General features: G+C 29.5%; 4 protein-coding genes across 4 annotated transcripts in view; 2 read left to right on the top strand and 2 right to left on the bottom strand.

The window, feature by feature from the left end:
- Nucleotides 1–128: 128 nt before the first annotated feature.
- LOC113377814 (WD repeat and HMG-box DNA-binding protein 1-like) lies at nt 129–5,536 on the bottom strand. The gene is made up of 16 exons (XM_026618239.1): nt 5,211–5,536; nt 4,767–5,004; nt 4,380–4,623; nt 4,203–4,318; nt 3,777–4,077; nt 3,598–3,696; nt 3,214–3,502; nt 2,951–3,113; nt 1,832–1,961; nt 1,591–1,763; nt 1,313–1,447; nt 1,124–1,246; nt 882–1,058; nt 668–784; nt 415–594; nt 129–341 (listed from the first exon to the last, which is right to left on the bottom strand). Exons 1-16 carry the CDS (start codon nt 5,285–5,287, stop codon nt 135–137), a joined length of 2,769 nt encoding a protein of 922 aa, XP_026474024.1. The 5' UTR covers nt 5,288–5,536; the 3' UTR covers nt 129–134.
- Nucleotides 5,537–5,621: 85 nt separating this feature from the next.
- Nucleotides 5,622–7,156, top strand: LOC113377815 (tetratricopeptide repeat protein 5-like). Its single transcript, XM_026618240.1, has one exon. It carries the CDS (start codon nt 5,760–5,762, stop codon nt 7,128–7,130), a length of 1,371 nt encoding a protein of 456 aa, XP_026474025.1. The 5' UTR covers nt 5,622–5,759; the 3' UTR covers nt 7,131–7,156.
- A 236-nt stretch (nt 7,157–7,392) lies between these two features.
- LOC113378045 (protein FAM8A1) lies at nt 7,393–8,582 on the bottom strand. The gene is made up of 4 exons (XM_026618555.1): nt 8,255–8,582; nt 8,054–8,192; nt 7,859–7,988; nt 7,393–7,800 (listed from the first exon to the last, which is right to left on the bottom strand). The coding sequence occupies exons 1-4, from the start codon at nt 8,547–8,549 to the stop codon at nt 7,477–7,479; spliced, it is 888 nt and encodes a 295-aa protein (XP_026474340.1). The 5' UTR covers nt 8,550–8,582; the 3' UTR covers nt 7,393–7,476.
- Nucleotides 8,583–9,557: 975 nt separating this feature from the next.
- LOC113377111 (ras-related protein Rab6) overlaps nt 9,558–19,258 on the top strand; it is a 35,687-nt gene continuing 25,986 nt past the window's right edge. Inside the window, exons 1-2 of the mRNA XM_026617313.1 lie at nt 9,558–9,746; nt 10,597–10,655. Coding sequence (XP_026473098.1) covers nt 9,677–9,746; nt 10,597–10,655 — 129 coding nt within the window. The 5' untranslated portion in view covers nt 9,558–9,676. The remainder of the gene's footprint in view (nt 9,747–10,596; nt 10,656–19,258) is intronic.

Here is a 19,258-nt window from a genome sequence, read left to right as displayed (position 1 = left end):
ACTGGAAATGATTAATTCAAAAGTATATAAATATCAACATTTTGTAATTATATATAAATAATACAATATTACTATTACTATTGAACAATAATAATGACTAAACTCATAATAATGAGAATTTAGTCCAGTTAAAATTATGCTTTATTATATGCAAAGGCACTTAGTTTTGATTGTTTTGTATTTGTGGGCTGGTTTTCTTGGTCATCAGATAATTTCCTTTTGTTGCCTCTACTTTTGAATAATCTCATAGCAAGTTTTGTCAGTTCACCGCTGGATTTATTTGGAAATTCATTCTCCAAATTTTTCTTCTCTTTGTTGAACCAACTCATAAATGTTTCATTCTGGAAAATTAACAATTATTGATTATTCAATAAAATTCAATTCATTTATTAAAAATGAAAGTCAAATACTTACCACTTCAGTATCACTTTCAACAGATTCATTATTTATATCTGTTCCATGTGTAGGAGTATTTGAAGTTTTGAAACCAATGACTTTATCAGTTAAGTGCTGCAATGGATTTGGTGTTCCGAAATTTGGTGTTAAATTACACCTGAATGGGTTACGACCTTGAGAAAATGATTTAACTGCTAACTGTAAAAATAATTCAGAAAGTAGTATACAATATATTGAGATAACTTTTAACATAACAACTTTCAGTACTTACTGGTGCAACTACAACAGGTGTGATATTTTCATTAGTTGTATTCTTTGTTAACAAACTGTTATTGTGAATATTAGGTGTTCCTATATCTACAGAGACATCATTTTGTTGTTCAGCAACCTAAAATATATACCAAGTAAAGACCATGTCTACCTCTCATTGCATAGGTAGCTGAAATATTCTAAACATATTGGAAAAGATGCAAAAATATGTTTACCATTGTTGGTGTTTCAGGTCGCTCTTCCATATTTCTTGCTAGCATTCCCAGCTTATCTGCTAAGTGCATTCTTCCAAGTTTACTTGCATATTTAATAGCAAGATTTAATAATTGCTGAGAGCCAATTAGTTCTACCAATTCTTGAGCTCTTTGTTCTAGTTCACTTCGACAAGCCAACTAAAAGAGTATATACTTATGAGAAGTCTGTATTAAAAACAATACATCCATCTTAATAAATGTACCGCAAATAATTTAATAGCAGTCTCTTTAAATTGTTTTTCATCTGGATCTGCATTCCACAAGGACCACCTACATATCTGTTCTTCCAAACGTGATTTATCTGTCTCCGACTCGCACATAGAAAACTGAAATGTTATATATTAATTGCAGATTAATATATCAAATTAGCAATATTTATAATAAAACTGTACCTGCAATGGCAATTCACTAACGACAGGTCTTGGTGTTGTTTGTGGATACTTTGATCCCCTGCATAACACTGCATATACAACCTGCTTTATTTCACTTACTTCAATGATGAAGAATCTATCAGACACTCCTTTAACCTTAAAAAAAATATTCATCCATGCATGTAAGTCAACTTTTAGAAAATCAAGAAAATTTAAATATACTTCTCATAAAATCTACTTTTTTTTCTTTGCACTTTGATATAATATCAAAGAAATATGAGTGCATGAAAAATATTTACATGCGACGCGGTATCACACAAAGGCATCCAAACTCCAGACGTCGTAATATATATTTTAAGACTTCCATGTGAATCGAAAAAAGCAGGAGATCCTTTGTCTGTAAAGCCCAACCATGATAGTTCAGCAGTCGGACCCAGTGGCAATCGCATATCAATACTTTTCAGTTTAAGTCCTAGAATTACAAATAGACTTCTAAATCTTTTATCTCCTATTCATTTATTTATTATTTCTGAACTTTACCAATGGCCTGTATAAACATCATATTTATATTTTGATCACCTCCAACTAATGCTGACGAGTTATGATAAGCAACTAAAATTTTATTTCCATAACCTGCTAGGCATATTATTGGACCAGGAATTGCAATAACCTTAAAAATCATATTTATAATGAATATTATACTTTGATAAATATAATCAACATAGTACTTAATATGTACACTTTTTAGTTCTTTACAACAAAGCCTCAAAAAAGTAGTGGTTGTACTATATGCATATGCATATAAATATATATATATATATATACACCTAAGTCTGTTTTTACACGAAGATTGGTTCCAGAAGAAGCCGTGTAAAAAAAAAACGTGTAAAAAAAGACATTGATCTTATACAAAAATGGGTGATTTGTCCTGCTCTCTAAAACCTATTAAAATTGGTGAAAAACAAGAATTTTTAAGAACAAAAATTAAATTAGTGCTATTCACATTTGCTTTGACCAGTAAAAATTGTTTGTACGCGCTAAAGGGGAATTCACTTAAATCTTTAAGCTAGTGTTCGCAAACTATCGATACTATCGATGGTTTCAGACTTTTTCTTTCATAAATACTTTTTTGTGATATGAACATACTTCGCAAAAATTTAATTTGACAAAAAAAATTTAGGTACATAAAATTTCAAATCGTGCTAAATGGAATAAATTCGTGTAAAAAAATTAAAAATATTCAATTTTCAAACTGTGTTATATCAAAACCGTGTACAAAAAGACCGTGTAAAAACAGACTTAGGTGTATATATATATATATACATATATATCAGCATCAAGCCGAAACAAGGTGATTGACCTTAGCTGTCCCGAAAAAAATTAAGAAAAAAAAATTCTCTCATTGTTTGGAAGTTATGAGCATTTAGTACAACCAAGAGCTTTGGTAAAATTATGACCATTTTTCAGTTATTAAATTAAATGTTATTCAGTGAATAACATTTATAGGACCAGAGCAAATTTAATTTCATAAACGCCCCAAGTTTTAAACAATTAAGATTTTTTTGTTGAACTATGAATTTAAAATTTTTAAAATTGGTCAACTTTGAGTGACAGTTAAGGCCTAGGACACCCTGGAAATGAAATTGAAAATTCATTTACTTCTCTTTGAGTTCCAAAAACAGTGAACAGTCTTAATATCCTTTGGTCAGTAGCAACCGCTACCAATTTGTCACCTGCCCCAATGGCTAATATTTCTTCATCTTGTGGCATTTCGGTAGACCATTCTCTGCCAGATGCTCCCAATGTGATACAAACAAGTTTGCTAAATTGAATTTTATTTTGATATTCGATTTTAGTGTAATATTTTTTTGATAACAAAATATATAGTAGGATACAAATAATGAAGTATATTTAATAAGAACCTTGGAGTTTCACAAGCCATTGCTAAAACGGAATTTGACAAGCTGGCCATCGTATGACCCAAATAATTATTCATATGAATTCCATGATGCGTTAATGAATCATGAAATTCGACTTCTATTGAGTTCTCAGATTCAGATATGTGAGATCGAACAATTCCTATACCATTCCAAACCATATATCTATGCTCTAAATGCGCAGGTGTTGAACCTGGTTGAAATGGAGGTTGCAATGGAGTTATCGGTAGTACTGGTGATTTTCTATGAACACTGGCTGAAGATGAAGCTCTATCTAAAAATAGATTAAAATATAATATATATTAACATGTTACAAACATTTCTTCCATAATATGAAGTTCAATACAAATATGCATAAAAAAAACATACCAGTGTCCAAAGCAATTGTTTCTGGTTTAAGGGTTTCATTTTTAATTTTTTCTAATGATATCACATTCTCATTGTCATTTTCATCTTCCTCAGAAAGTTCTAGAAATGTTTGAATTATATTATTAAGCGTTATAAATAATGCATGAATGGCAAGCAATTTATTTCAATATCATATATACCTAAATTGTCCTCGAAGTCCAAATCATCATAGTTATTTAAAGGACTTCGTTCAGGAGCAATATTAGACCCATAACAATCTTCAATAGTTCCTAATTGGCCAAATACATCACAAAATGCCAATTCTCCATTTCCCGATGGGTTCCAAGCCAGTGAGCAGACATTATATGAGTTTGGGTGCTCTGAAAATACCTTACAATTTTGAGTTGAAACATCCCACACACAAATTTGACCAGTAGATGTTGAACCAGCAATGTGAGTTCCGCATGGAGAAAATACACATATTGAGAAGGGGTGATCAACCTGTTCGAAGAAATAATTTAAAATAGCAAATCGATAAAAATTTTATTTACTGACGTTTTCTCTAAATGAATGTGAATTAAAGCCAAATCAGGTATTATCTCAAAAGGAGGTGGTTGAAAATATACCTTAGTATGTGAAAAAACAAAAAGACGTTCCCATGATGTTGTATCCAATAGCACAATTTCTTTACCACAAGGATAAGCTAAGTATTTTCCACTAACTGGTTCAAAATTAGACATTCCTACAAAAAGTGCTTATTATTGTATCTGTATATCAAGTTAATGTGAATAAAAAATCATCACCTAAAACATTGGCAGCTGCAAAATTCTTCGCTTTAGGTAGAGAATTGAATAAATGTATTTGACATTTATCCTGCAAGGCCCAAATTCTTAATGTTCCATCAGTAGAAGTTGATGCAACATATTTTTCAGTTGGACATATCGAAACAGATAATATTGCTCCTTCATGTCCTGATAATTTTATAGATTGACCTCCGGTTTTTGGAACAACACTTATTTCAGAATCTTGAGCTCCAGCTACAAGTAGCTAAAATGATAATTGCACTTACTATAATGATTTCATTTTATAAATGATATGAGTATTATCTGCACTGTGTTATTTAATTATTTTGTCCTTCCTTTGTTCAATCATAAGAACTCTTCTGATCTGATCTTAACACTTGCGTATACCTGAGATCCAACAGCCAGATGCGAAGCAGGAGCAGTGAAGCGTTCGAGAACTATATCTTTATCACAGCTTGGATAGTTATAAGATTGAACTGTATTATTATCTAAAGCCACAAATAATTTATTTTCCTTGAATACTATACAAAGTGCCCATTCTCCAACACAATGTGAAGTAGGATCATCATCTTGCAGACCAGCCCAAACTCTAAAATCACCATCGCTACCACAGGTCATGATATGACTGAAATTTCATTCATAAGAACATTATCTACAGAAAAATATATTATAAATTATATTCAAAGTTTGTATTTGGTAAATAGGCCTTGGGAGTTAAATTGTCATTTTTATTTTAAAACTTAGTAGAATGTTGTCATAAGTATGAAATAATACTATGTAGAATTTTTGCAATTTAACCTATTCTATGAAATTAAAATATTGTAAACATACCTTCCATCATCAGAAAAACAAACAGAGGTATGACCTTCTGCGTGGGCATAACGCATATCTTTCCTCTTAAAACTCATTATCCTGTACACTTAATTCACAATTGTAAAATTAATAACTAAATATTAAAATGATAGTTTATAAAATACTCTCAACGAAGTTAGTTTAACATTTATATGTTAAATGTTACATGTCAAAACAATCAGACATAATGTAAAAAAATTCTGAATAAATATTGATAACATTAATAGCTGATACTGCACTTTTATTTAAAAGGGAAGACACAAAACGTAATATTTTTAACACGCAGCCCAACGACCAACGAGTGTATTTAGGATTCACGTTTTCCCGCCTGCTGAATGACAGATCTCAGTTGACAGTACATTACAAGTTTACATTACAACAGATGACAGATCGCAGTTCCCTGAATAAAAACAAAAATGCCTATCGCATTTGTTTAGATATTACTTTATTATTAATTTAATTTTATTTTTTTTTTTGAAATCGTGTTTGTTCTCTAAATGAAGGAAATAATTGAGCACTAACAGTACGATGGAAGAAGAAACTAGTTATGAAGACAAACTGCTCAAACACTGCGCTAGCCTGGAGGTTGCTGTGGACGATTTAATAAGGTATAAAAATTTTTACTTTGAGCACCATCCAGTGAGCGAAGCACACTTAAAGAACGAGAGAATTAGATCAAAAGTACAACAAACAAGTGAACTGTTCAAAAAATATAACGATGTAGTTTTAGAAAGGACACTTAAAGCCAGCTATTTTTATCAACAGGGAAGAGCTTTAAATGTTTTGGATGAATTTAATCCTGTAGCTTTAGAAGTTCTGACACAAGCAATTAAATTAGATTCAAAGAATATAGATGCTTGGAATATACTAGGAGAATTGTATTGGAAAAACAATGACTTTGTAGATGGTATATCATGTTTTGAAAAGGCTAACGGCATTAAGAAAAATAAAGAATCATTAAGAAATCTTTCTATGTTGTTTCGTCAGTTACCTCAAGATATTTGTATGAGAAATATAGAATCGATACCTGCCAAGAATAGTGATAGAGTCTTGAAAGCACTTGAATATGCACAGGAAGCATTAAAATTAGATCCAACAGATGGTACAAGTTGGGGAATATTGGGTAACGCATATCTTGCAGAATATTTTGCTTTTGAACAAAACACTGCTTTACTTAAAAGAGCATTGTCTGCATATAACCAGTCATATAAAGATCCTGTTGCTAAGTTTTGCCCTACAACAACCTTTAACCATGCCATGGCACTTAAATACTTTGAGGAATATTCTGATGCGGTATTGAAATTAGAACGTGCTATTGAATTAGAACCCACTTGGGAATCAGCAAAAGATGAATTAAGTAGCCTTTTAAGATATATTCATAACCTTCAAGACTTATATACTAACAAAGGCAGAATAAAGCAGAAAAAACTAGTTGCTCAAATTAAAAGCTTAAGTCCCAATGATCTGGGCCCTTTAAAATCTGCTGATTCTCAATACAAGCTGATTTCCTTAGCAGATTTGAATATAGGAGAAAACAAGGATTGTGTAGTGCTAGGACGATTAGTGGGAACTATATTTTACAATGATGCAGTGCCATTTGTTTTTGGTATAGTGGATGCATCAGAACTTTGTATATTATTCACAGTCTATAACTTGATTAAAAATAAACCATTTCCGATAGGCGCTGCAATTGCAGTAGCTAACCCTCTCATGGAGATTAAAGAATTCAGTATTAAATCCAAATCATTTTATTTCAAGTCTGTTCGAGTTGATAACCCGCTAATGATTTTGATAAATGGTGAACAAGTATCAAAAGATAATTTATCATGCATTCATGCAACCTTTAGTAGTACAAATGATATTGATATGTCAAAGAAGACTCATTTTCATGAAAAATAAGTGTGCAGTAAAATTTGAGAACTTACACGGTCAATGTAAACTAAATTATTTTGTTTTTGAATAAGTTTTCATTTGTATTTTAGAAGTTCTTTACTTATATTTTGTATTTTTTATATTTTAACACAGTTCATAATTTGTTAATCATTTTAAATTTATATATATCTATATATTTAATCCATAGATTTGTATATAAAATAGTATAATATATTTTTCTAATATATTTCAATTTTGGTTTTATTATTGTAAAGAATAAATTTTGCCATTTTTATTAAATATTAAAAATTGTCATTCTTAATACAGAAATTTTTGTATTTGTATCACAATGATAAAAAAATCCTACATATCTTTAAGGGCGTCTGCGTATATGCTCTCTATTGTATTCTACTACCAAAGAGTGGCACAGCATGTCATAACATGTACGATTATAACTAAAAAAAAATATCACAAAAAACATTGGAAATAACATAGCTAGTAACAAATTTTTCACAATGGATCGAGCAAGAGATACAAGAACTCCTAAATTTTCTGCTGGATGTACCAGAACAGTTTCTACATCCCTTCCTGGTATTGGTACAAATGCTGTGGCATATATCACTCGCAATCCCATTACACTTTTGCCTGGTGTGGCACCACCAATACTTCCGTTGGCACCTCTTTGTAAATATATTGCCTAATATGGAGTTCAGTTAGAGAATTGTAAATCGATAATTGTATATATTATTTCTTACCTCAAATATACAAACGGTAATTCTATTTAAACATTCAAGAAGAATTAAATCAGATGTAATGTTTATTACATTGGAATAATCAGGTTTAAGTCTTTCTCGAATATTAGACATATCAAAATTTTCAAAGTCACTGAAACAAGGAATATAGGTAAAATATTTAAATTACTGTGAGATAATCTGAATACTGGTACGTACATAATGTTGAACATATCTACAAGAATATATATCAAAGATAACTTTATAAAAAACAATATCAAAAAGTCTATTAATTCTGCCACTAATCTTTTCCAGACTGGTGGTATAACATATTCAACTCCTCCAAGACGGCTAATAACTGTAAGAAAATACTTTATTACAATAATATATAAGAATTATTTCGCCATATATAAACTGTACTTTCAAAGTCACTGCCTTGTTGATCATTGTTGGGTCGTTCAGTTTGACGGGGTAGATTTGCCGGATGAGGGCCATTTACCGAAGAATCAATGTTATTGTTAGTAAACATCTGAGGGTAAGTTGCCATCAAATAATAAGGGAAACAATTATTTATACGTTCAACAAATTTCATCTGGTTCAACCATTTATCTAAGGCTTGAAAATACTCTTGTTTAGACATAATGTTATTGTCATTCAATATGCTAGGTTCTGTTTTATGTTTAAATTCTTTATTATTATTTTCGCCTTTCTCCATATTTCTCTAATGTTTATTTTCTATATTTTATCAGTGGTGTATGGTCTAATGTCAAATTATAATAATTTAAATGAAGTAGGTAACAGTTCAGACATAGCACTTCAGGTTTAATATATTTTTGAAAATCATTGAATATTTAACCTAAATATAAGCCGATTTAAATTTAAGTTTTCGAATGATTCGAATGATTCGAATTTTATTATTATTAGTTACTTTAGGAATATTATAATAATAACAAGTGCATCATTGCTTAAAAGCCGATTAATGATATTAAAATAATCTTATGCGTTTCTTTTCATTTTTTGCTTAATGTATGTTACAATGTATTTTCTTTTTTTTCTTATACTTCCTGTATTTTCTCAAATTCAAAGATCGTATCTGATATAGTTATTTTTGAACACAACCGTCGCAATAATACTTTATGGAATGTTTGAATTAGACGCTGTTTGTTTTTGTATTATAGTTTTTTCTTACGCGACTTTGTAACATATTGTAGCTGTATTTAAACAAAATGTTTTTTCCGCTTTATCATATAATCGACAGCGACAGCCAATGCTTCTTTGAACAATCACTTTGTTGCACCCATCTATTTATTTCACCACAATTGTATTATTTTACTCCGTTTCATGTAAATACATTTTGCAATTTTATTTGCGAATATTATAATTTTGATAACAATAACAATAAAAGATTATGTGCAAGTAAATTTTATTATGTGATTATTTTATTAAAATAAAAAAATAGAAAATTAGTGACATAATATTTATTGCTACTAGATTTGAATGAGATCTTGTTAAGTGCAATTAGTAATATTTGAGTATATTGAATGGTAGATTTACATTTGGCAAAATACATTCAGAATGCCAGTACAGTATACTTTTCTTCTAACCATCTTCTAATTTATGATTCCCACGTATGCAATGCAATCTTCTATCGTTGCCTATTCAATGACTCTTCTGTGCCCTTGGTTCGGCGCGCACACGCATGAAACGTGGCGGCGCTAGTCATTAGTGACAAAAGTGAAGCCCGTGAAGGAGTGGCTGTGCTGTCAAATTCGTAATTCCAAGTGTTTTCTGTGATAAAATTTGTTTAAAAATTAGAACAACTAGTGAAATAAATTTATCGACATGTCGTCGTCAGGTGATTTTGGCAATCCATTACGGAAATTTAAATTGGTGTTTCTAGGAGAACAAAGTGGTACGTATATAGTATTCGATATTGTTCTGTCAATACTTATGGGGGATTAATAGAATTAGGAATTTCGCATATTGATATCAAAAAATTATGTCAAGAGATTGGATAATGTTTGAGTGCATACAAATGTGTTTATATATATATATATATATATATATATATATATATATATATATTCTAATAAATACTTTCAAAATAAGTACGCTCTTTAATTTATTTTTAAGAAAATTTATTGCCCTTACTGATGATGTAAATATGTGAAGATAATTCACATATTTACAATTACACATGTAATTATTAAAATTGTATTAATACTTTTTGCAACTACCGTACTAGGGAAAGAAGTAATGATGAAATTTTTTAGTTTTATTAATAACATTTAAGAATAATATCTATAATATATAAATAATATATACACTTACATGTGTACATTTGATATTTTTATTAATTGCGTGAATTTAACTTTATATTTATTTTTACTAATTCCATGAATTTTTATCAATATCCATATTTGTATATGACAGTTTATGTGTATTTCATATATCACTTAGATTTTCATCTAAATAGTTCTTGATTAGAATAAACTGCGATTTATTTTTATAATTATTCTCAAATTTATGATTCATTTTTGCAATTTATCTTTAGTGTTTGGTATCTGATATAAAAAATGCGTTAGTAATTATTTCATTTTTCTTTTTATTATTTTTCAAGTAATTGGGTTAATTTCTTCTTCCAAAATGTTGGATTAGTTTACTATTCATATGATCACATTGTATAGTAAAATTACGTATTAAAATGACAGGCCTTTCATCTTATGTTGTTTATTTAGTTAAAAATGTATTTATTATTTCAGTGGGCAAAACATCACTAATTACCAGGTTTATGTATGACAGTTTTGATAATACATATCAGGTTAGTAAGGTTAATCATTTTAACTTTAATACACACACACACACAGATATATATATATATATATATATATATATATATATATATATATACATACAGGGTGTCCCAGATCTTGACGTCAAGCCTAAATGGGGCGATAGAATTGACCTTAAGTGTCTTGAAAAAAATTGGTTGTTTGAAAGGTATGAGCTTAACCTACAGCTCTGGTGAAATAGTGACTATTTTTTGGCTATTGTGATTAATTTTTACTAATTTTGTTCATTTAAACTTTGGAACCGAAACCGTGAATAACACCTCTAGGATCAAAGTTACAAAATACCACAATTACCTCAAGTTTTCAAGAAATAAGACTTTTTGTTGATCTATATATTTTTTTAAATTGGCTGTCTTTGAGAAACTCCGATTTAAAATAAATGTACTAAAGTGTGTTAGCAAGTTTTATTAAAACATTCTTTTAATCAGGATTGTAAAATAGTAAAATACTCGATAAATTCATTATTGAAAAGTTTCGAGTAAAAAATGAAAACCTTAAAATGATATGTTTTTTGCTGGTACATTTTACTCAGAATTAGTTCAACGCTTATCGTACGTGCAACTTATTTTACCATCGCAAGAATTTTATCATTTTACAATCCTAACTAAATGCGCCAACTTTAATAAAAAGAATAAAAATTCTTAATTCTTGAAAACTCGGGACAATTATGGTATTCTTTTTACTGTGGTCTTAGAAATGTTATTCAGGGTTAATCTTCCAAAATTTAATTAAACAAAATTAGTGAAAATTAACCACAATAGCCCAAAATTAATAACAAATTCACCAAAGCTCTATGTTGCACTTAAAAGCTCATAATTTCCAAACGAAGTGAGATAATTTTTTTTTTAGAACATTTAAGATCAAACTCCGTTTCGGCTTGACGTCAAGTTTTGGGACACCCTGTATATATTATATATATTATATATATATATATATATATATATATATATATATATCATATTCAATCTTCTTATGTAGCACAGATAAAATGTAGTTTGTATTTATGGTTTTATATTGCAATAATAATTTAATGATCTGTAAAAAAAAATTACCCTTGGAGATATGTTTATATAAGTATATTTATCGTAAGCTTAGTTATCAGGATACAACTTTTATTCTCATATTATCGGTTGCGTCGATAATAAACATTTGAAATTATTTTAAAGCCAGGGGTAATAAAACCGTTCTTGAAAGAAAGAATTCAGTTATTTAATACTCGTTAATTGATTTAATTACATAACGTTTCATATCATATCAATATATTGTTCTTCCACGATTGATTCGTTTTTCTTTAACTAATACCGAGTACTATCAACCATCTTTGCATTTAGTGAAACACCGCATGTTGATTTCGTTTAGTGCAGATCAAGCTTGTAGCCTGTGATGTCAACGGATTCTAATTTTTGTTTTACTTACACTTTTTTATTTACATATAAATCAAAATGTGTCTATAGATAGACGTTGAGTAATTGGTTTGAGACTAAACAGTTTGTGTACTTACGCATTGCACTCTATACTTGATCAATTTTGCTTTAACCCGACATATGTACCAATATCTCAACCTCAAAAAACATTTTACTTGTATTGATGAATTGAAGAACTAATTTAATTTTTGGAAAGGCAGGTCTAGCGGTTTCGGAGATAGAGAGGAAAAATTAAAAAAAAAATTGGCGGTAAAAAATTATCATTAGACATACTCATATTAAATTATTAGATATTTCATAGAAATTTTAATAATAAGTATAAATTTTGTTTTTATTTCTATGGGTTCCGTATGAATGTTTATGCGTTTGACTGCGATGCGGCGCTTATGTGCTCTGATATTTTGTCTCTAAAACAGCTATGCACCAAGAAAACTAGCGCGATTGCTTCAAAGAAATGTTCAAAATAAAAAAAAATCAAAATACAAACACATTGAATTTTCTCAAAAAAGTCTTTTTTTCAAAAAATTTTCAAAAATCTAAACTAAATCGAAGTTTTCAAAAAATTCTAAAGCTTTTTTAAAAATTTAAATTTTTGGTACGGGAAGATCCGGAAATTTGCCTTAAGGCACAATGCCATGCACCACTAGTTTTTAGAATATGTATGGTTTTTATCAATCATCCCACACTTGTCACATTTCTCGCATCCATAAAAAGTCGGTTTCGAATCCTGGCGCGACCGACCGCAACACGTCTGCGTGCGTGCGAGTTGCATGTGTACGACGATTTTGCGAGCACATCGATCCGTAGTCGTGGGCCAAAGCGTTGGAAATGAGTTAGACCAGGGGTTCTTAAACTCATGGTTAATCAACAAACTATTTCGTACATATAATCTGAAGATCATCTTCATAATGGTTACATATGAATTGCCAATTTTTGCACATTTTGCCCCATAGCTTCGAAACGGATTGACCAGCTCTTGCCAAAAACTAATTAGCACGTCTCCCTTATCGAATGTTTTAGAATCATTCTAATCGGTTGATCAGTGTTTTTGAAATTGTAAACGAAAATTTATATCCGAACGCACCTACACGCACACATATATTTTAATTTTTATCTTAGGTATGCCAAAATGTTCAAAAGACCTTATAATGTCAAGATATGAAATATTTTTACTTCCCGGTAGGGTAAGTTATAGTAATCGTCCAAAAATCGGAAATGAAAATTTCTGAACATTTTGGCATACTTTAGAAAAATGGGTGTACGTATGTGTGTGTGGATACAATGTTTCATTCACGATTTTGGGCGTATGGAAAAACTGATCTGAATTATTCAAAAAACATTAGATTATTACTGATGGGGAGATGTGCTGATTTGTTTTTGGCAGGACCGACTGTTTCGGGGATACAGATCAAAGAGAGCAGAAGTGTAGAAATTAGTTGAAATAAATTTTAAAGTATATATTTTTTAAAATATCGAAAATGATTTGGATTTTTTTATTCTAGCTAAAGTTCTAAAGGTCACTTATATACTTGAAATAAATTACTTCAACTTTGCAATTCAGTTTATACAATTCTTAGATTTATGAGATAAGGATTTTATTCTAACTCCGTTTGATTAAGTTTTGTCCATTTACTATTCATGTAAACATACATAAACATCGTCGCCAATTTATAACCTCTTCTATTTTGTCTATAAAATAGGAATATTGAAAATACAGTATTTATAATAATCTATTTAAAAACATTTAAAATTCCTCGATTATTTAATTACGATACTGGAAGTTACAGCAATTTGTCTTAAGGCTCTACTCATTAGTTTTCGATTTTTTTTGCGAGAACAGATGCGATGTTTAAAATTGGTTAAATATTTATAAGAAAATGTATAAGTATTCTAATTGACAATAAAACGTGTTTGCAGGCGGTTGTAAACTAATTGTATATGTACCTAGTTTACTCCGAGTTTAATGAGACTCAAATATGTTCGTACTTTACATTTTTCAACAACCACTATTTTCTTCGATATAAACACCAATAAAACACTGAAAGAAATATTACATATGTATTATCAAATTCCATATGGTATGAATCAAATGTATGATCAAAATGTTTCTAGTTTTATGAACATTTTTACATAAGTTCAATTATCTGTGGATTTATTGGCGACTTGGTTTTGGGGAGGTGCGACGCGACCGCACGACGCCGACGTTTTGCTGCGATATGTCAACCGCCACGCGACCTACCCGCGAAAGGGAAAGAATCCGTTGACCTTCTTACTTTTTATTTTAAACTTATCGAATCGAATCTTTAGTACGGAGTGGAATGAAAATTAAATTTTTAACATAATATCTTTTATACCAGTTTCGTTTGGTAACACGAATATTCGTGCGGTTATTTTTCTACTTATTTAATTAATCAATTTTTTTGTTCGCATTTACTATTTATCAATTATGTTTGCAGTCACACATAAGAACTATAGTATTGTGTATCATGTTATTGCAATTATCGGCATCTCTAGCGTGTCGCGCAATAAATGTATTTGCGATAAATCAAAACTGACTCGTTGGCGACCCGCGCTTTTATAGCGAATTACTCAAGGTAGCATATTCTATTTCACTTTAGGTTCAACTGATGCAATTCGAATTCGTAGCTTGTTAAGGGATGATACTTGTTAAATATATATTAGATTTTATCTTAAGTGATTAATTTTATATTTATCAAAGATTATTATTTCTCATGTATGTTCATTGTATTTTATTTTAAGTCACTTAAGGTAGGGAATTGCATTTTATATGGATTTAATTGATTTTTTGTTAAAGTTGTAATTGATATCTTGGGAGCATAATGAATAGATAAAATAGTCAGTTTTTTTGTAAACGGTGGTATATTATCGAAGAACCTTGTAAAGTGCTAGTCGAATTTGCGTAGTGACAGTAATGAGTTGCATTTATTATCAATATATAACTTTGTTTTAAGCGATCCAAATCTATAGGCCAAACACTTTCTAAAGGCCCATGGAAAGCGAAAACGACTTCTCTCGTATATCTAACATATAGATATCTCAAATATCATCATATTTTTTTTACTAGAGATGCATGGCATGCCTTCAAGCAAATTGCTGAAACTTCTTCACGAAAAATTAAAATTTATAAAAAAGCTTAAATTTATTTTAAAACTAAAAAAAGATTTTTGAGAATTTTGATTGTTTTTATTTTTTTTTTATTATATCTGAAATATTTTGGAAATTTTGAACTTTTTTTTTCAAAGCAATCGCGCTGCTTGAGCTAAATAAAGACGAAATATCAAAGGTTACGGAACTCATAGAAATATAAACAAAATTTATACTTATTATTGAAATCTTCATAAAATATCTAATAATTTAATGTGCATCTGTCTAATGATAGTTTTTGACCGCCAAATAGCATTTTTTTGAAAAAATTTACTTTATTTCTAAAACCTCCAGACAAATAAAATCTTTTTTGAATTACCGAAATCGGACTCTCCTTTCTGTTAAAAACTGAATTACCTTTATTATTATTACAGTAAATATTGAGAAATAATAGCTTGAAGTTACGCTATGTTTTAACATAATTTTCACAATAATAAAATACATTGATATAATTCTTATTTTTTGTGTAACACTAATTTATGTAATTGTTTACAAAGTGGTTTGATTACTGAATGATAACACACATTAAGTGTCGAAACGAGAGCTTTCTTTGTGGCAAGATAACCTCATCCTCTGATCATTTCTGTATTATCTTCATCTGTTATTTATTCTATTGCTATATTTTGCTTGATTTTATTGAAAAGATCTTTATATGAGTCTAAGCACATTCGAAGTTGCCCTTTAAATGTGTTCATTATATTGGAAAGATTTTTTAAGAAATATGTCTAACCATTCAAATAAGCTAGGCCTTTTCCGATAGAACGTACGCGCTCGATTGAAAAAATGTCAAATTTGGTATCTTTTGCACTAGCTGTTTTACCATGTTTATTGAGCTATTGTGCTGTGATTTTACTAATTTTTAATAGCGTTTTTAATATTTCATTTTTTATTAGGGTTTTGCTCAATTATCGAACCGTGTTAAAGCGAATCTGTGTTATAAAAGTACCGAGTTATTTTCACATGACATATGAATTACTTTTAAATCTATTTACTTACTTCAAATTGTAGTTCGAGGATTATTATTATTTATGTATACGTAATACTTATTTTTATTCTTTTTTATTTTTATCATTTTATTATTATTATGCGTAAGCGATATTTATGCTTTATATACGCTTTTCTTTTCTTAAATTTTGACATTTTATTTTCGCCCTCAAAGGGGTGAAGTATATCGACATCGTATTTGTAAATATCAGTTTTTTCCACAACGCTGTTACGTAATAATGTGTCGATCTATTTTCGCACGACGTGGAAATTTATCAATTGCCTTATTTTGGTTCGGCACGCGAGATGACAGATAAGTGAAGATCTCAATTAAGTTTCTAAATTAAGTGATTTCTTTTCCACACAGTTGTGTGACAGAACTTAATAATTCGTTTTTTATATAAAATTTGGTAAACTCATTTTGCCATTGTGCCTTAAGGAAAGTTGCTAGAACTTATCGTACCGAACATTAAGACTTTTCAAAAAAAAAACTTGATTTTTTTTTGACAAAAATGAGATTTTTGAGAATTTTGAAATTTTTGGAAAAATTGACTTTTTTGAAAAATCGACTTTTAATTTGGAAAAATTTGTTTTTTTTTCAATATTTTGAAAACTAAGAACTTTTTTTAAAGCAATCGTGCTGCGTGGCTGTTTTGGAGAAGAATTATCGAAGCGCGTAATTACTTTTTTAACTCGATTAAAAATGAAATTACTATCTTTGGCACTTTTGGTCCCGTATCCTAGAAACGGCCTGGACCTGTCTTGGCCAAACTAATCAGCACATCTCCTTATCAATGGGAATTGAACGTTTTTTTAATCATTCAAATCGATTGAACCATGTTTATGAAATCGTCGACGAAAATTTGTATTCGCACACACACGCAATGTTCAGAAACTTTTGAAACGTAAAAATATATAAAAATTTTCATTTTCGATTTTTTTGCATTCACTATAACTTACCTTACGGGAAGTTAATAAGCAAAACGACTATAAAACTAAGTTCAGTGGTACGAAACAATAGATCTATTAAATATTGACTTATTTACTATTAGATGTATTAAATATTAAACCATCTTTATAATATTATTTAACGAATTGAGTAAATGTATGTTAAATTTATATGATAGAATTTCAATGTACAAACTTTGAAGCTTTCGATTTTGTAATCTAGGTTTCATTCATAAGAGTTTGCGAAAATTTAATAAATACAAAATATTAATTGAATTGAAAGTGAATGAATTGCAATATCAACATACAGATGATATTCAATAAAAGAATATATAATAGTGTAGAATATATAATCTGCAGTAGTAGTAGCATGTATTGTTAACTAAAATTATTTAGTTTTTTTAATTTGTTTTATTAACTATGTACATAAGACATTAAAACTGGTCATTAAGTACAAAAAATAAATCTAAGGAAAACGTCCAGAGACATGCATCTTCTTATAATGATGATGCACGAAAATTAGAAAAAGAAAAGGGTAAAATAGGGTTTTTTTTTTCAGTAGACTTAAAATAGATCATTACTTTTTTTAGTACATGTTTCTGCCCAACGAATAAGTATAAAAAGAAAATTGTCTAGCGATTGGCGCAATCACCCAAATGATTTTGGTACTTAACTGTATGTTAAAATTTTGCACACATGTTATTTATAATTATTATTTATTTATTTTTATAATTTTTTGATTTTCTATATTTATTTATTTATTTAAATAAAAAAAACATTTATTGTTTTCCTTTATACCGATTTTCAAAAACCTCACTTTTATAAATTTGATGTTGTAATCTATAGTAAAAAAACACGTAAAACTCTATATAGAATCTATAAAATTTATAAATTATTTGTGAAACTCTCGTTGACTCCTATTTTACTACAAAATACTAGAGTTTTATTTCATTTTGTTATTATATTATAATTTTTATAATTGTCCCAGAACAAGGAACAAGTAAAATACATATTTGGTAAAGAACTGAAAATTCTTGGAATAAAAGAAATCATCTGACCATTGCCAGTGATAAGTCGAAGTCCTATCTATTGAATTTGATGAATATGACGGAAGAAACTTATATTTTCAATCTGGCCTTGGTCGTGTTACGGCGGAGTTTTTTGGCGAACAAATTTGGGTGATCCTCGAGACGGTTTTTGTACTTATTGAGAGAGTGCTTATTTCATCCTTGACTATGCTGGTGCCTATGTCTTTGTGTGACATCCAATTTGGAACAACTTAGGCGCTTTCAATTTTTTTATCAATATATTTTGGAATCTTTGAATTAGTAGGAGCGTTCTAACAGTTGGAAGTTGATCTCTACAGAAATAGGTTCAATACAACATTAGTTTTAATATTACACTTGGGCACTCGAATTGAGCGTGTAAAGCTTATAGAAATTCTGTATTGAATTTGATTCAAATGATGAAAAACGTATTGTTATATTGCTCTTGGAAATTGTTGATTAAGAATGTCTCTTTTAAACTCTACTTTAAAATTTTTATTTGCTGTTCCAGTTTCTATTTATCGCGACCTCAAACTTCTTTTACAACTGTGGGTGGCTCGGTACGATGCTATTGTTTTGGCCGATGGCCGTGAGAGTAAAACGGCTGACGTTCCATTGGTACTAGAATTTTATAGCGGCTTTCTGTTCTTTTACAAAGAAACGAAAACACATAAGATACTAGAACTTAACAGTTCTCTGGGGATAGGTTTCTGCATGTTACCTTTTTCCTTTTATGGACTCGGGTGACTTTAATGGACTTATGAGGAAGGAAAAAGAGCTAATATGCGGCAATTTCGGAAATGAACGGTCAAATGTATGTGCATTTGTAATTTGACAGCGTTTAAGACCGTTGGGAAGTATTAAGTTGAATGTTTTATTTTTGTTTGAGTTAGACAATTATTTTTTTCTATTTAGTGTTGCATGACATCGTGCCTTAAGGCAAATTGCTGAAACTTTCCGTAACGAAAATTGACTTTTTTAAAAAAGTTTTAATTTTTTTTGGGA

The sequence above is a fragment of the Ctenocephalides felis genome, unplaced genomic scaffold, assembly GCF_003426905.1.
Source record: "Ctenocephalides felis isolate EL2017-DRISC unplaced genomic scaffold, ASM342690v1 CF-g0.4_SCAFFOLD_01886, whole genome shotgun sequence".
Lineage (NCBI taxonomy): Eukaryota > Metazoa > Arthropoda > Insecta > Siphonaptera > Pulicidae > Ctenocephalides > Ctenocephalides felis.
The sequence above is the reverse complement of the archived record's forward strand: the minus strand, read 5'-3'. Positions and strand labels throughout refer to the sequence as shown.

Excerpts from the sequence above, each read along its gene's own strand:
- LOC113377815 (XM_026618240.1), top strand. The coding sequence starts at position 5,760 with ATGGAAGAAGAAACTAGTTATGAAGACAAACTGCTCAAACACTGCGCT.
- LOC113377814 (XM_026618239.1), bottom strand. The coding sequence starts at position 5,287 with ATGAGTTTTAAGAGGAAAGATATGCGTTATGCCCACGCAGAAGGTCAT. Across the intron at positions 4,319-4,379 it reads TGCAGCTGCCAATGTTTTAG|GAATGTCTAATTTTGAACCA; the intron begins GTGATGATTTTT and ends CACTTTTTGTAG. Across the intron at positions 342-414 it reads TTGAAAGTGATACTGAAGTG|AATGAAACATTTATGAGTTG; the intron begins GTAAGTATTTGA and ends TTAATTTTCCAG.
- LOC113378045 (XM_026618555.1), bottom strand. The coding sequence starts at position 8,549 with ATGGAGAAAGGCGAAAATAATAATAAAGAATTTAAACATAAAACAGAA. Across the intron at positions 8,193-8,254 it reads ACAAGGCAGTGACTTTGAAA|TTATTAGCCGTCTTGGAGGA; the intron begins GTACAGTTTATA and ends ATTTTCTTACAG. Across the intron at positions 7,989-8,053 it reads GTAGATATGTTCAACATTAT|TGACTTTGAAAATTTTGATA; the intron begins GTACGTACCAGT and ends TCCTTGTTTCAG.